We start from the raw sequence: 17,984 nt of genomic DNA on the forward strand, positions 1-17,984 counted from the left end.
ACATTAGCCAAGCAGACATTAGAGATCATTTGTTTGTATAGACCTCCTCCATCTAAAAAGAATCAGCTTTCCGATTCTCTGTTTCATGAGGAATTTACTATGCTGCTGGACAGTTTACTCACTAAGGAGAAGATTCTTATTTTGGGGGATGTAAATTTTCACTTTGATAGACCTCAAGATAGTGATGTGAAGCGGTTGATTGAGGCTTTAGATAGCCATGGTCTTTGTCAGCTGATTGATAAAACAACTCATAGACTTGGACACATTCTTGACTGGGTTATCACTCATGCGCCATCAGAGTCACTGGTCAAGTCAGCTGTTGTCGAGGATTTTTTGATTTCAGACCATTTTGTGCAGTCCTTGGTGACTGATCTTTCTTGACCAAGGCGTAAAAAGACATCTGTTTTGTGTAGAAATTTGAAGAAGGTTGACCTGAATGCTTTCAGAGAAGACCTGCTTCAGTCAAAGTTGTTATTAGATCCTCCCACAGATGTTGATGAGTTAGCAGAGTTATATAATCAGACTTTACTAGAGCTGCTTGATAAGCATGCGCCTGCAGTTAGCAAAATTGTTGTAGATAGACCAGATTGTGCGTGGTTTTGTGAGGGGGTGAGTGAAGCCAAGAAACAGAGATGGCTGGCAGAGAAAAAATGGAGGAGGACCAAACTTGAGATTGACAGACAGCTGTATAAGTTAGCCAGAAATAAATATGTTTGTGCTGTAAAAAAGGCTAAATCGCTATTCGTGCAGGAGCAGCTAGAGGCTGCGAGTGGAAATCCCAGAAAGACTTTTGACATTGTGAACAGATTGTTGGGTAAGAACGGCGCTAGTCCGGTTCTTCCTGAGGTGGATGTCAAGTCAGCTGCTGATCAGCTGTCTCCCTTCTTTGTTAATAAGATAACAGAAATTAGTGCTGGACTTGAGAGTGCAGCTTGTGAGTTGCCAGAGTGTGAGGAAGATTATTCTGTGCCATTTGTTGGTGTTCCGCTGACTTCTTTCACGTGTATTGATGAGAGTTACTTGAAGAAACTTGTGGCGAGATCAACTACAACTTCATGTGCCGTGGATCCTGTACCAACTAAATTTCTTATTCAACTTCTGGACATTCTATTTCCTGTCATCTTGGACATTATTAATGCCAGTTTGAGAGCAGGATGTGTTCCATGGTGTTTTAAACAGGCTGTTGTGAAGCCCTTGTTGAAAAAAGCAAACCTGGATCCCTCTGACTGTAAAAACTATTGTCCAGTGTCAAATTTATCATATATTTCCAAGCTACTGGAGAGGGTGGTTGCAGAGCAGCTTATGACCCATTTTATTACTTATGGCTGCCTAGATAAATTTCAGTCAGCGTATCGTCCTGGCTTCAGCACAGAAACTGCTCTTCTTCGTGCAACTTAGTGCTGTTAGTATTACTCAACTTGAGTAGTGCGTTTGACACCATCAACCACCGCCTGCTGCTCCAGAGACTGTCATCAGAGGCTGGTATCCAGGGCGCTGCACTGCAGCGGATTGCCTCCTATCTTGCCGATAGATCTCAGAGTGATTGTCGGCTCTGCAAGCTCTGAGGCAGTTCCTCTGGCGTGTGGCGTACCACTGGGATCCGTTCTGGGTCCATTATTATTTTCGGTATATGTTTCACAGCTTGGACGGGTAATTGAGCGCTTTCAGATGGGACGTCAGTTCTTTGCGGACGATACACAAATTCTAAACAGTTTTCCCCCCAACCCAGCAGCGGCTAGGAATGCGCTTCAACGACTTGAATCTTGTTGTGTTGCGGGGAAGGCGTGGATGACCAGGAATCGTCTTAAACTCAACGATGACAAGACAGAAGCGTTACTGTGTGGCCCCAGGGCCAGAAGGGAGCAGATTGGCATTAGTGCCGTGCAGGTCGGTGACGCCTCCATCGCCTTTGCTGTGTACGGGACCTAGGGCTGTTTATTGATGCAGAGCTCTCTATGTGCAACCATGTTAGTTCTGTTGTGGAAAAGTCCTACTACTTTTTGAGGCCTTTAGGTAGGCTACGGCCCATGCTGACTCAAGCTGCTGCCAACTCACTTGCTGTGGCTAACGTCATATCACGATTAGACTACTGTAACAGTGCATTGTGGGGTATACCTGCTACTCAGTTGGATCGACTCCAAAGAGTTCAAAACACAGCCGCCAGGATTGTCACCCGTGCAAAGTCGTCCACTGAGTACATCACCCCTATCCTACAGAGCCTTCACTGGCTCCCAATGAACAAGCGTATTGACCATAAAGTACTGTCTATTGCTCAGTCCTGCATGTTTCAAACTGCTCCTGACTATTTGCAAGAGATAATTCCTCCTTACCAGCCGTCGCGTACCCTGCGCTCAGGCTCCCAGTCAGTGACAGACACCAACAGGAAGCGCACTGGAGCCAGGACCTTCAAAAACGTGACACCTAAGCTGTGGAATGCTCTGCCCTCGTCACTCTCCACCATCACCTCACCAACCACGTTTTGAAAAAGGCTGAAGACCCATCTGTTTCTTTCAAAACAGTCTTAAACAACCAAGAAACACTTCTGTCTCTATTTTTTACTTTCTTGGTGTTTTATATATTTGTTCACTTTATTTTTTCTTCTTTTGTTTTTTGTGCGCAATGAGCATTCTTCTGAATGGATACCTGCGCATTACAAATCGACATCATCATCATCGACATCATTCATTGAGGTTGGGTATTTGCGGGTCAAAGTCTCTCTGTTTATACCTTCACTGTTGTGCTGCTTCAGCTGTCAGCATTATGGTCATGGGGGTAGCTTTTGCAAGTACAGGCCATACTGCAGCTGATTGTTCTCGAAGCACCAAGTGTGTTAACTGGATGGGTCTCATGTTGCTTCTTCTAGAGAGTGCACAAAGTAGAAGGAAGAGGCAGCCATTCAGCATATACAAGCGGAATTTGCGTCTCTTACGCCGATGCTCACTGTCATGTAGTGGGTGGCTCCTGAGCAGCTTTTTCTACTGTAAGCTCCATTTCCTAATCGGCAGCGGTAGCATAGAAGACCATCAACCTCTGTATCTATCCAGACGGACATGATATGGGTCTCTTCTGAGGGCCCTGTCCCTGTCCATCAGGCTATGCCTCCTCTTTTTACATGCAATGGTGGCTCCTAGTCATCACGATCATCTCAAACCACACAAGCATCCCTCTTCACCTGTCAGAAACACTGCACGCCACCAAGCACACAACACAAAATCACCAAGAAACTAGAACACAAAAACAAAACCAAAATCCCCAGAAAAACCCACTACTCAGCAGAAAACATCTGGGACCACCACAGCAACCCTTGTTTCTAACCGCTTTGCTTCTCTTGGTGAGCAGGGGATGGATGTGGATGAGCGACATTTAGTGTCACCTTTTCCATCCTGGCGCCCCCTGCCTTCCTCTTCTTCTCCTTCCTCTGCTTCTGTGAGGCTTTTCCTCACAGGTAAACTATGTCTACAATCCTTCAATGGAACTGTCTAGAGATCCGAGCCAACTTTGAAGAACTCCGATGCCTAGCATCTTGTTTCTCCCCTGATGCAATAGCTCTACAGGAGACCCTTATCCTACGTTCGACCTCTTTTTCCTCTTTTTTCTCCATTTGATGGAGATCCAAACTACTATGATAATGTATCCTTACTCATAACTGTGTGTGTTAAATGTCTGTATGAGTATGTATGCCTGCCCTTGTGAGCAAAAGAAAAATTTCTGTCTTGGGTCTCCTCGACAGACATGAAAGTCTGATTTGATTTGATTTAATTTTACGTCAGGATTCTCAGACTGACGTCCCTTCAAGTGGGACTGCTCTTGTCATTCGCTCCCACCTTTTGTTTAGTTAGATACCACTTTCCACTTCTCTTCAAGCTGTTGCTGCCTTGGTTACCCTGGACAAGACTATCACTACTTGCTGTATCTATATTCCTCCTTCTGCTCGAATATGCCGACAAGACCTCGAGTGCCTTTTGACCCAACTTCCAGCTCCCGTTCTTCTTTTGGGGGACTTAACGGGCACCACCCCATGTGGGACGAGTAGGGCCTTGACTGACACCAGGGCAGAGATGTTTGGATTTTTTTTTTATGGAAAGTGATCTGTGCCTTTTGAACGACGGCTCTGACACCTTTTGTCCATACAGTAGCACAGTATCAGCAGTCGATTTATCAATGGTCATCCCAGCACTGTTATTAGATTTTAACTGGGCTGTTGTTGAAATACCTGTGTGGCAACGAACACTTTGCTATAATTTTACTTTTTCTAACAAGTCTGGAGCGGGATAATAATCTTTATAAAAGCAGGTGGAATTTGACTAAGGCACATTGGCCTGCCTTTCAGAATCTCTGCTCCACCCGCCTCCTTCATAGTTCTAGTTTTAATTTTGAGGTTAAAGACCTTGTTAATGATCCCACATTACATCCTGCTAAGCTCTTTACCTCAATTTTAAAGGAAGTCGTGTTGGAGACAATTCCTGCATGAAGGCATCGTCATAACTATTCATGTGTTCCCTGGTTTACGGAGGAGTGTAGGGTGGTTCAGTGCTTTCAGAAGAAGGCCCAGCGCCTTGCCTTCCGCCAACCCACTCCTGAAAATGTGATAAGTTTTAAACGTAGTAGAGCTCAGGCTCGTTATATTTTTAAATAGGCAAGCAAACTTGAATTGCAGAGGTTTATATCCTCATTGTCCTCCCGTATCACTTCCCAAGCAGTAAGGGTGGCCATAAGGAAGATAAAGGGAAGGTTTCAGGCTGGGTCGATAGGCAGTCTGCGAGATGGAGACTCTGTCCTCACAGAGGCATGAGATATAGCTGATTCCTTGGCATCCACCATTGCTCACAACTCCTCTACTCTCCAGATTTTCAGAGCCTGAAGTCTTTTCAGGAATCGTTTGACTGTGACTTTTCTTCTAATAACTCCGAAAAGTACAAGGCCCTTTTTCAAAGCTCCAGTGTCTTGATGTCTGATGCATCAGTCCAAATGTGCATCTTGGTATTTGCAGATCTGTGTTCAACTCCATGACCTGAAGCATACTCTCTGGCGAGCTGAGCGTGTTTGGCGGAAGATTGGACTCACCATCCACAAAGAGAGTATAACGCTTCTGTGTCAACAAGACCAAGACAACATATTTTCGGGCCCCAATAAATAACTGCACCTCCTCCAGAACAATTTCTGACTTATGCTATCGAATGTCTGGAATTAGCATGACAACGCTGCTGCCAACTGCCTATCCTGCTTCACAGCTGCAAGAAGTGTTTTGTGACTATTTCACTCTTACTAGTTGTCTGTGCTAAACTCTAGAACACATGGTGAATGCCAGGCTCACCTGCCATCTCAAGTCTCAAAGTCTCCTCTCCAATCTGCAGTGTGGCTTCAGAAAATGCAGCAGAACCCAGGACCATCCGGTCCATTTTGAAACTTTTGTCATGAATGCATTTGTTAGCAAAGAACATGTTTTTGGGGAGTTATCTGATTTGGATAAAGTGTATGACACTACCTGGAAGCAAGGTATTCTGTTGGAGCTTCACGCCCTTGGCTTCTGGGGTCATATGCCACTCTTCATCAAGAATTTTCTTTCTGACTGCCTCTTTCAAGTTTGAGTAGGGTCTATCCTGTCTGATCCTCCTCAGGAACAGGAAATGAGCATCCTTCAGGGCAGCATTTTCCTCCAACCCTTTTCAACATCAAAATAGATTCAATCTTGAAATCTGTATATCCTGGTTTGGAGGCCTCGATATACAGATGACTCTGCTCTCTGCATCCAAGGCCGATTCTTACCATGCCTCAAACTTTAACTTTAACTGTGCATAAACGCTGTGCAAAGATGGGTAACCTAAAATGGCTTCAAATTTTCTCCAATGAAGTTAGCATGCATCCACTTTTGGAAACTGCGAGGTATATTCCCATACCCATCTATTTCTGTCAATGGTACGGTACTCAGAGTAGTCCAGGAAGTAAAATTCTTTGGAGTCATCGTTAACCGTAGACTACCTTTTCTCTCTCATATCAAATCTCTACACCTTTCTTATCAGAAAGCCTTGGACATTTCCAGAGTAGTAGTCAGCTGGGGAGCGAACTGCATGGTCCTACTTCGACTGTATCGTTCCCTGGTCCATTCCAATTTAGACTATGGATCCATCATCTGTGGTTCTGTTTGAGAGTCCTACCTAAAAAATTCTCGATCCTTTTCACCACCAAGGGTTCCACATCTGTTTGGGTGCCTTCCGCACCACTCCTGTACAAAGTTTGTACACAAAAAGCTGGTGATCTTTCATTTTCCTTCTGTCATCTGAAACTCATGTATCATGTCTGTCATTTAAAAGCTCACACTAGGAACTCTGCCTACCATGTTGTTTTTGGACCAGAGTGAGACTCAGCCGGTGCAGTGGAGCAGTATAGCTGCGTATCATCAGCATTTGATTGATGAGAAACGTTGTGAGACTAGATGCAAGATGAAAGAGGCTTCATATAATAAACATTTAATAAACAGAACTGGGTCGAGTACTGAGGCTTGAGTGACACCACAAGAAAATGGAGCAGGGCGAGATGCTCGACCATCACCAAACACAGTCTGCATCCTATCAGTGATGTAGGAGTTGAACCACACTAGTGCAGGTCCAGAAATCCCGTAAAGGGTTGTAGTCTATGAAGGAGCAGAGAGTGGTCAATAGTGTCAAATACAGCAAACAGATCCAGTAGAGTTAAGGCAGAAACATCACCACTGATAATATGTTGTTGGTCACTTTAATTAAAGTAGTTTCAGTACTGTGAAAAGGTCTATATGGTGATTAGCATGGGAGATGAACTGGTGCTCCTGTAAGTAGGCCCAGAGCTGTGTCAAAGCTACTTTCTGTATGATTGTTGAGAGAAAACACAAGTTGGAAACTGGGCGATAATTGTTCAACATATTGGCATCAAGCATGGATTTCTTAAGAAGTGGCTTCACCGGGGCATTTTTAAACAAAGATGGGAAAACACCTGATGACAAGCTGACATTTACAATGTTTGTGATGGAAGGAAGTAAAATATTTATGCACTCAAAAAGAAGGCTTGTGGGTATTGGGTCTAACTGGGAAAGATGTTGGCTTGGCTTTCAGAATAATCGCCTTTATATCAGCATCAGAGACTGGTCGAAATTTGGTCAGAGATCATCCCAGAAGATTATCACAAGATGCTGTCAGGCATTGGTTTTGCGTCCAAGGATGATCGAATATCTGAAATCTTGTTAGTAAAATAGTCACAAAACACTGCAGCAGCTGTGAAGGAGGACAGGCAGTGGGCAGTGGCATCAGCTTGGTAATTCCAGTCATTCGATTGCATATGTCAAAAAGTGATCTAGAGGAGGTGCAGTTATTTATTGGGGCCTGACGATATGATGTCTTGGCCTTGTTGACACATTTTGCAACACTTTGCTTGGTGGCATTATAAATCTCTTTGTGGATGGTGAGTCTAGCCTTCCGCTAAACACGCTCAGCTCGCCAGCAAGTATGCTTAAGTCACGGAGCTCAACATGGACCTGCATACCAAGGTGCATATTTGGACTGATGCATCAGATGTTGAGACACTGGGGAGTGGTCATCAACAACTCTACGCAAAACAGTCAAGCTGCTCAGGAGAGGGTGGCTGAAGCAGGGCCAATTGCAGCTGTGCTGTGAATGCCACTATATCCACACTGCGTAACGGACAAGAGAGTCTAAAACTGGCGCTGATGATGTGTGATTAAGCTCAATCAATACACAGTAATGGTCAGATATGAGACCTTGAGAAACATCAACTGCCTGCACTAACTGGTCGTCAGGTCGATGCATGACCCAGTCCAAGATGTGATCTCTTTTATGAGTGGGCTGCAAAACAGACTGGATGAAACGAAAAGTGTGCAACAATCCTGACATTTTTACTGTTTCAGGATGAGACTTGTCAAAATGGACAGTAACATCTCCAAGAAGCACTGCAGGTCCACTGAGAGCATAGCTATAGTCCAGCATATCATGAAATTCTGAGAAAAAGGTAGAAGCTGTGAGTTTGTTCTTGGCACTCAGAGGCAATCTATAGATACAGAACAGGTGTAATGAGCAATGGGGAGCTGAAAAAGAGACTTGTCCACATTCAAAAGATGTATGTGGGAACAATAAAGCAGTAGTAAAAGACAGGTACTTGGCAAGTGATGATTTGTAGATAAGAGCAATGCCGCCTCCATGTGTAGGACGGGGGAATGTTTTCAGACAGTAGCCCACTGGAGTGAGATCGACACACACGCTGTCATCACCTTGCTGTTTAAGCAGTGATGATGAAAATATTGAGGTGGCGATCGTTTATAAACTCAGCTATTTCAACACACTTCAATGAATGTTGTGCTGTTGTGCTGACGATACAGACTGGGCGTTGAAAAGCCCAACTTGGAGGCAAGTGTTGAGTTGTCGTCCAGGAGAAACATGGCAGTCTCCTGTTCTTATGCAACCATGTTGATTTGGTCGGTCATGTTTCCAGCTGGTGTTACGGATGATGACATTAACTGGTACACTTTGATCGCACCGATGCTGATCCTGATGCTGACGATGAGTCAGAGAATCTTTACAATGGCTGTGAATGTTCAAAGTACTACACACATTGAAGAAGGTAGTGTGCAAATGACGCATGGAAGAAACATGATCCAGTAGAGAGTTGACAACACACAGCGAAACTTTGGCAGAAGTGGAATCTGTGTTAGAACTTGGTAACAAGGGACATTCAGCAGAATAAGGACGAGTGGCAGAGCAGGTGGTGGATTTTTTCAAAGGACGCTGTTTACGACGACCAGCACAGCAGCAACAGATTTGAATCCGTTGTCTTGATGGAGTGTCAGAATTCACAAAAAGGGAAAGTTTTCTCAAAATGTCAGCTAAACAGGCTGGAAGTTTCAGGGTAGCCAGGGGATTCAACAATGCCTCCCTCTACTACCAGCTCCTCTATGGACCCCTTCTGTTCCTGAGATTTGTCACAATCTTACAGCCTTTAAAAATGGGACACTAGCCACCTAATTTTTCTCCAACGCTTTCAGGAACTTCTTTCTGACTATCCTGGATTCTATTCTTTCTTTACAGATTGCTCTAAAGTCCCAAGTGGTGGCTTGCTGCTGTGGCAGCAAATCCATCCCGCCAACTGCAACGGGCTGCATCAGCCTAACTGGCGGTTGGCTGCTTTATTTTCTGTGCAGCACTTAAGTCCATCCTGCTTGCCTTGCAGCATGTTCACCGCTCTTCGGAGCACAACTTTTTTGATTATTTCAGATTCCTATTCTGCCTGCTAAGCTCTTCTTTCCAATGATTTTGACCATCCCATTGTGGTCCCATTTCATAAAATTCATGCAGCATTGTAATTCATTGTAACAAGGACATTGTTTTTATCTGGGCTCTTGGCCACGCAGGTATCCCAGCCAATGTTTGAGCAGATGAGGCTGTCAAGGCTGCATGTCAGTCTCTTGGAAAATTGCACTTGCTGGTAACCACAGATTGTAAATCTATCTTCTCGGCCTATATTCAGTCCCTATGGCACCATCACTGGGAAACTCTGGGACAATATAAATTACATGCCATCCTTCCCTGTCTTTCCGTCTGCCTACCTTCATGCCATCCTTTGAGGTGGGAGTAGGTGGTCTTCAGTAGATAAAAGTTAAGACACACCAATGCCATGCAAGAACACTTCTTGCAAGGTGAACCACCACCAGTTTGTCCATGGTGTAAAGGAAGTTTTACCATGGTACATGTTTTGATTGCTTTTCCTGAGCTCCAAAGTATCCACCAGCAGTTTTTATTGAAAATTCTTTGTTTTCTTTGTTTAGGTCCATCCCATTTGCAACAGTCTTTACATTTTTAAGAAGGATAGGACTACCATCAGATTTAAGATTTTTATGTCCTGACATCTGTTGTCTCTTGAGTTTGTTTGTTTGCTCTTTTTGTTTGTTGATGGCCTTTTGGGGCCACAACACTTCTTTGAACACTTTACCCACTCTTTTACATATTGTTTACTTTTTGCATTGACTTTTTTTGAGAGTGTTATGGTTATATTACTAGGGAAGGGGGTGGGGGTTCCCTTAAATATTTAAAGGTAAGAATACTATTTGTTGTCATGATATAGCCTTAGTTGCTGGCACGGTATTAAACTCAAAGAACGAAAGATTATGAGTATCTCACTGGCCAAAGGGATCACCATTATCTCGAAGAGAAGGTCAAGTGTGAATGAAGAGATGGAGAGATTGCTGTTATTGTCATTGAAAGAGATGCAGTTGGCTGGAGACACAATAAACAAAGACCTAAAGAAGCAAGAGCCTGGTACTTCAGCATATTCTTTATTATTTTATCATCTGTATTATTTATATTATTGTGCCATTACTTTTTTTATTTTATATGGGAAAAACAATTTTATTATATGAGTTTTTTTGACATGCTAGCTTGGTTGTGGAATAATTAAACTTGTATGTAGAGGTATTATATTTTTTAGAAACAACCTATGTTGTTTCAAGTTATTTTTGTTGAAGGAGATGGTAACTTCTGAAATTCTTACATCATACCATTTACATTCTACTCTAATTTTTTGGGTGGCATTAGGAAGTAATGGGAGAAACTAGGAACATATTAAGATAAATATATTGTTGAAGAGCTATTTCAAAAAGATTTTTTTTTCTGTCTGTCCTTTTTTTGGTGAAAGGCAGAAAGGAACAGGTGATGCCAATGATATTTGGTTGGTAGAAGTAGCTGGAGCAACTCCTGGTTCTCTGGTACAAACAGTGCGCTCAAGGATACGTTTTGTTCATTACTATGTGCGATGTGCTCTTTTCTCTCATGAAAAGAAGCTGCCAAAATGGTGAGGTACTTCATTCTATATGATACAATATATAGTTTCTTCCTTCTGGTTAATGTAGGAGAGATAAATGTATAGTCTGAAACACTTTCTACATGTACTAGCCTTGTGTATAAACTTCAGTGCTGAAGGTACTAATCTTGTGCATAAACTTTAGTGCTGAAGGTGTGATGATATGACAGTTAAAAAAAGTAAGTACCTTATTCCATAAACCATTTCAAGATATTAGCAACCCACCACAAAGTCAGAAAGTCACAAGGACTCTCAATACTTTGACGCTGTCAAAAGTGTGTGGCCTCCATTTACTGCCATCCGTTAGTCCATCTTTCTTACATAGTCTGAACAAGTATCTCTAGATTCACTTGAAGGGTGGCCAGCCTGCTGCAAGAAGTGGAACACCTCTACTATGTTTGCTGCCTGTTGGTAATTAACCTGAATGCAGCATCTTAGGATATTCCAGATATGCTTGATGCAAGCCGATTCAGGCAAACATTGTAGTCAGCCAACCTGCTGAATTTGCTGCTGCTGCAAGAAGTTGGTCACCATGCAAGCAGGATAAAGAGGGGCATTGTCATCTGTTAGCACATAACCTGGACCCATGGCCTTTAAAGCTGATATGATGAAAGGCTAAACAATCTACTGCTGCAGTCTACTTAAATGTGTGCAGGGATTGTCATCACTGCTTTGCACACAAGATAATAGAAGTTTCTTATTTTCAGGAGCCAGAAGTTCTGTAGTCAGATGCACCCACAATCACAAGCTCAAGAAATATAAGTGTATCTAGTAGCCAAAATAGTTTTGCGGTCTACATTTCCTACTATAAATGTTGGAGGAAATTTATGCTCCAAGATATTTAAGTTTCTTGTACACTTTTGCTAAAAACCTCAATTTGGTTTCAACATTTTCCAAATGGCACATGCATGCCTAAAATGGATTGATTGCATCAAGCATATTTTTGTTAACCATGTGTTTATTATAAAATGTCATTTTTTACCAAGGGGCTGGGAACAACTAGAGGCAACTTGCACTACAAACATTCGTGATCCTCGTGCACAGTGGAGTGTAGAAGAAGTTCATGACAACAGACGTAAGTTGAAATGTTTGTTAAGGCTATAAATTTGGTTGGATTTTATAATGTTCCCTTGGTGAAGACATCTTGGTTTTATTTGAATCTTCCTTTCTGGTTATTGTTCTTTTTAAGTTAAAACACTATCATTGTCAAAAAGTTGTCAGGTTAATTACAGGTTAATGTGCATTGGATCCTGTTCCGACAACATCTTGTTTCAGTGCCTTGCCGGACATCATCAATCACTCCTCATCTACTGGCTTTGTTCCTTCCTTTTTCAAACATGCCACTGTCACTTCACTATTAAAGAAGTCTAACCTTGACCCTAACAACCTAAAGAACTACCACCCAGTCTCCAACCTTCCTTTCTTATCCAAGATCCTGGAGAAAGTCCTTCATCAGCTGCTACAACATTTCAAAATGTACAATCTCCTGGAACTATATCAGTTGTCCTACCATCAGCACCACTTGACTAAGACTGCTCTGGTCCAGGTGGTGAACGACTTTTCTGCTTTTAAATGCAGTCAAATATCTATGCTTTGATCTGCTTTTGACGTTAAACTAACCAATTCTACTTCAGTGGCTTCACACTACTGTTGGCCTCTCTGGCACAGTCCTATTTTGGCTCCAATCCTGCCTCTCTGCTCACACCAACTCTGTTAGTGTCCATGGCTCCACATTAGAACCCACTGCTGCACTTCATGGAGTTCAGTCCCCAGTCCTCTCCTATTTACTGCCTATGTCCAGCCACTTGGCCTTGGTATCCGCCACTTTGACTTGCAGTATCACATGTATGCTGATGATACTCAGCTCCTGGCATCTGGCCCACCTTGCCAATGCCACAGTCGGCACTCAGCAAACCCTCAACTCTGTCAAACATTGGATGTTGATGAACAAATTAAAGCTCAGTTGAGAGAAAACTGATCTTCCATGCTGCCTGCTTGACAAGCTAGAGAGCTCAGAACAATGCTACTTGCATTGTATTCTATAAGAAGAAGGCCAACCATGCTACATCGCTTCTGTGCGATATTCACTGGCTCCCAGTTTGGGCTTGCATTGAATTGAAGATTGCCAGGCTTTGCTATTGTGTTGTTCATGGCCTTGCCCCTAATAAAATAAAATAAAATAAAACTTTATTGTCTGTCCAAGGAAGTCCAAGACAGAAATTTTTCTTTTGCTCACAATCACAACCACATACACAAACATAATATGAACTTAAGTATATATACAACATAATGGGCAGACACGCATAAGCATACATCATACACACACACCTACACCTTTCACATACATGTGAAACCTCCTAAGAAGGATGCCAGGTAATATGGTAGACCCATGAGTCCTTGTACCTTTTATTCAGGGTGGTGATGGCTACTGGCATGAAGGACCTCTGGTAGGCAGTTTTTCATGCACGTGGCACTATGTAGTGCCTGCCCGATGGCAACAGCTGAAAGTTGGGATGGAGAGGGTGTGTTTGGTCTGAAATGGTGTTATGTACCATCATTCTGACTGCATAAAGGTACAAGTCAGAAAGTGGCAGCTGTGATGTGCCTATAATTTTATTTGCCTGGTGGGAGACTAGTCTTGCCTTGTCTTTGACGAGGTGACCATAACAGGCAGCAATGTTAAATATGAGAATGCTCTTAACAAGAGACCTGTAAATAGTCTCCAGCACCCCAGAGCTGATGTTGAGACTGCGTAGTTTCCTCAAAAGGTTTACTCTCTGCTGTGGCTTTTTGTACACTTTTTTTTTCAAGTTTTTATTTTCTCCACCAATAATGTATCTTATAATATGAAACACAAAACATTACACAAAAGTTCCTTTGTATCAGAAATTCACAGGCAAAAATTGACCTATAAATGTTGTAAAACAAAAAAAAAAAAAACAACAACAAAAAAAAAACCAACAAAAACAAAACAAAAAAAATTGGTACTGCAAAAATGTGTTTAGGATTGAACACTGTGCATCTATACAGCATTCAAAAAGAAGGGTGTGCATGCACACACAAAAGAGCATAGACAGAGACTGAGAAACATGTAAAAGGAGTAAACTGTACTAAACTTTTCAGCAGCCCACAGAGATAAGCACTCCCGTTTGAAGTATCAACTGACCAGTAGGAGAGATTAAATGTTTCCCCAAGAAAGCATAATGCCAATACTGTCCAATAACATGTGGCAACCACATGATTACAACTGGCAAAATTTGGGCAGTACTCATAGGTTTCATTCACAATTTGACCATTTCCCAAACTCAGAAAATATCCATATAAAAAATATTCACTCAAGAAAAACTCTGGAAATGGCATATTAAATGACCCATCTTAGTTAACACCAAAAATAACTTAAACAAAATGTTAGTCACTGAAACTTTGACATGAAATCATTATTTTCATTCCAAAAGTTTGCATATGTAGCATCACTACTAAACAGACTTCTTAGTCCTGTTTGCCCCCACTGGAGCATAGGACTGCAAACAAATCAATAAACAGTACCCACATAAATAACATATCAATAAAAACAATTAGAAGTTGCACAGTAATTGACGTGATAATTGGTAGAACATGGAGGAAATAATGTCTGTTTAACATTTAATTATTTTTCTCTGAACCTCCCAGATGTTTGTTTGTTGAGAGAAAATAGGACTTTTAAAACTAAATGCAGAACAAATTAAATATATTTTACTTTTCTTGTTTTACCTCTCCCCCAAAAAAACAACCCCAGAGAATAGCTTTTTGATCTCCCACCCCTGAAAATATTCTTAATTTCAAACACCTCCAGGCACAGGTTCACCACATCTAAAAACATCAAAGAAGGATATGGCAACATTTCGTTTCCTCGCTGACAAGCCGTACTTTTTTCTGGTTGGTTTGGCCTTTTCATCTATATTCTTCTTCTAATCAAACATCTCCTTGTCATACTACAGTTTTATCCTTTCTGTCTTCTGTCTACACTGGTCTTGCTTCTGTCTTCTTATTTCCCATCGTGCCTTTCTTTTGATGACCTTTTTTTTCTCTCTGTGGCCTCCTTTAGGCAGCCTGCGTTCGCTGTGCAGGGCAACCAGTGTCATGGGAGGATGGGATCCTGGAGATTGAGGTCCCTGGTGGGTCGCGACCCATCATACCAACAGACTTCTTTGGCCCGAACTTCTCCTTGACAGGAGGTTGGTGTGGCCCACATCAATCAACCGGCTGGTCGTGTATTGCCCTAGTTTTGCTAGAAGGCTGCGGCGAGGGTCAATCTGGTCTTCATACTGGGAAGGCCAGAGTATATTCCTTATGTATCCCTGGTGCGACCCTGCTGAAAATGCCGTAAGTGGTACCGCTTGGTCGCATCCCCTTGTTGGACTCCATGGTGGGTGGGGAGCATAAGGAACAAATCATATTGATTCCATTATGGCAACAACAAAAAATAAGCCTGGGAAAATGCACAAGAGAGGATGAATCTTTGGATAGTAAAGAGGCGAGAGATTGCGTGAGAAAAACGTTGAAGGGGCCTGGCCCCGTTTTCTTTTGGTAGAGGGCGCAGAGCAGACCCGGCCGCTGTCATCCCTCTCCTCTTAAGCAATAGCAAAAGGGTTTAAAAATCTCTGCAAGCGTCTCTGCTGTTAAACGTCTCCACTCTGGACATTTTCTTGTCCATTGCTTAAATCAGAAAGCATCTGAGGCCCTGTGCTGTTGGGATGGAAAACAGTTCATTGACTGACCCACAAAAGAAACTCCTCGTCGACCCCTCAACTCTTCAGTTTGAAGAGTTCATGTCAAGTTAATGTCTTAACTTGACATCAAATCAGAACTGCCACCCCACGGGGTCACACGGGACTCACATCCAGTGAAGAGAGTCATCCTAAAAAAAGGACAGAAAATCTATTCCTACTAATACCATCTTTATAACTTTCTGTTTGCCCAAAATACCTGACTTCACTGAGGCTGGGTATTTGCCGGTCAGAGTTTTTTTAATTTATACTTCACCGTTGCGCTGCTTCAACTGTCAGCTGTAATGGTCATGGGGCTAGCTTCTGCAAGTCCCAAACCTGCTGCTTTCACTGCAGCAGTACAGGCCATGCTGCAGCTGATTGTTCTCAAAGCACTAAATGTGCAAACTGGGACAGGTCTCATGTTGGTTCTTCCAAAGACAGCCTGAAATGGAAGGAAGAGACAGCCATTCAGTGTGTACATGTGGAATCTAAGAACACAAAACAAAACCAAAAGAACCAGAAAAACTCACTACATGTATTTAGAAAACATCTTGGACTACCACAGCAGCACCATCAATGCCTGTTTCTAATCACTTAGCTTCTCTTGGCGAGCAGGGATTGGATGTGGATGAGCGACGTTTAGTGTCACCTTGTTTATCCTGCCACCCCCTGCCTTCCTCTTCTTTTTCTCCTCCCTCTGCTTCTGTGAGGCACTCTACTATGTCTATGATCCTTTAATGGAACTTTCGAGGGATCCGAGCCAACTTTGAAGAACTCCGATGCCTAGCATCTTGTTTCTCTCCTAATATTATAGCACTGCAGGAAACTCTTCTCCTATCTTCCACCTCTTTTTCCTTCAAAGGCTTTCGAGTTTCACTTCAGGAGTCACAGACTGACATCCCTTCAGGTCTCCCCCTTTCCATATCCGCTACCTGTCTACTATTGAATTTTTTAAATGTGCACTAAAAACACACCTCTTCCCTCAACATTACTCCCAACACCTTTTCCCACCATGCTAGTCTTTTTTTACACCCTTCCTTTTGCAGTATCATGTTACTCTTAGCTCTTGTATTTTATTTCATTTTTTGTTAGTAGTGTTTGATTATTCTTTTATAGTTTGTATGCTACTTGTATATTATCATGTCTGTCAGTTTTCAGTGCCAACACTAACAGTTTTTCTATCTAATAATATCCAACATTATAGACCAACACATACTCTAAGGTCTCAAAAAGCCTTGTAACTTACTCCCTATCCATATTTTACAAGAAATCCTTTGCAGTATTGTACCAGTATAGCATTACTTGCTTGTGTTCATTACATGATTCCAATACTTGTAAGTTTAAAAAGTCATCTTAAAAGTTGGGATTTCAAAACATAATTTTTGGCTTAACAGTTTTCCTGATAAATAGAGCTACAGTATTGTTTTGTTCAATATCTACCAGAATTTTATTGTTTGAAATTTTGATTGTTCAATTTTATGTCTTGTTGATGTTTACTACTTTTATCTTCAATTTGTCACTTTACTCTTGAGTGTAGCTATTTAGTTAAATGTCTTGTAGTTTTTTGCTATTGTTCTCTCTTAAATGAGTTTTTTTTTTAGCATTTTAGTAGTGAGGGCAAACATTTTCTTTATAATTTGTTTTTATTATTATTTATTTTTGTGTTCTTCAATACAGCATTTACAGTACTTAGTTTTTCAAAGTTCATTGACAAGAGCTGTTGGCTTGCTGTAGTGTTCAGGTTTTTTCCAGTACTGATTGTCAACTTTTTCACCATTCTTAATGAAAAAATTCATAGAGTACATTCTTTTCAGTACCAAATGTCAGCTTTGACCTCTATTCACCATCATTTTTAGAGAAATTCCTGGAGAGCCATGCTGTAATGTCTCAGGTGAGAGTTAGACATTGTGTGGAGTTTACAAAGTAATTGTGTTAATCAAGAAAAATGTAAATTACCTCTTCCTTAATTTTTGGTCATTATAAATATTTATCATCACAACTGGTGATGCATTTTTTTCATTCTCCATCATTTTTCTCTTTTTAGGTTTAAATGTGTACAAATCATTATTTCAGCAGTATGTGAATGTTTTTCATTATCAGGGTAATAGTGGACTGAAACCAAAAGAAGGTGAAATCACATCTAGACCATGGCAGTGGCCCATCAACTACCGTGTAAGTATATTACAGTTGTTACCTTGATTCCCATTTCACAATTTTGGTCACTTTTTTTTTCACAAAGGTCAAAATTGTACAGTGACTTTTGGGACATTCTGTTTTGGACACAATATATTATAAAATGCATATACCTGTTAATAGCTTTCTTAGCCGGCCATGCTAAAAAAGCATCTAACCTTTAAAGTTTAAAAGTCCAATTCTTCTTTACCAATTTCTTGTGGACAC

At 41.7% G+C, this 17,984-nt stretch overlaps 1 protein-coding gene across 2 annotated transcripts in view; it reads left to right on the forward strand.

Annotated features, from left to right (window-relative positions):
- LOC112571248 (protein O-mannosyl-transferase 2-like) overlaps positions 1–17,984 on the forward strand; it is a 75,547-nt gene that overhangs the window by 39,469 nt on the left and 18,094 nt on the right. For both annotated transcript variants that reach the window (XM_025250123.1, XM_025250122.1), the window contains exons 13-16: positions 10,676–10,827; positions 11,823–11,911; positions 17,399–17,475; positions 17,685–17,756. In XM_025250123.1, coding sequence (XP_025105908.1) covers positions 10,676–10,827; positions 11,823–11,911; positions 17,399–17,475; positions 17,685–17,756 — 390 coding nt within the window. The remainder of the gene's footprint in view (positions 1–10,675; positions 10,828–11,822; positions 11,912–17,398; positions 17,476–17,684; positions 17,757–17,984) is intronic.

Source organism: Pomacea canaliculata, linkage group LG8 (genome assembly GCF_003073045.1).
Source record: "Pomacea canaliculata isolate SZHN2017 linkage group LG8, ASM307304v1, whole genome shotgun sequence".
NCBI classification, from domain to species: Eukaryota; Metazoa; Mollusca; class Gastropoda; order Architaenioglossa; family Ampullariidae; genus Pomacea; species Pomacea canaliculata.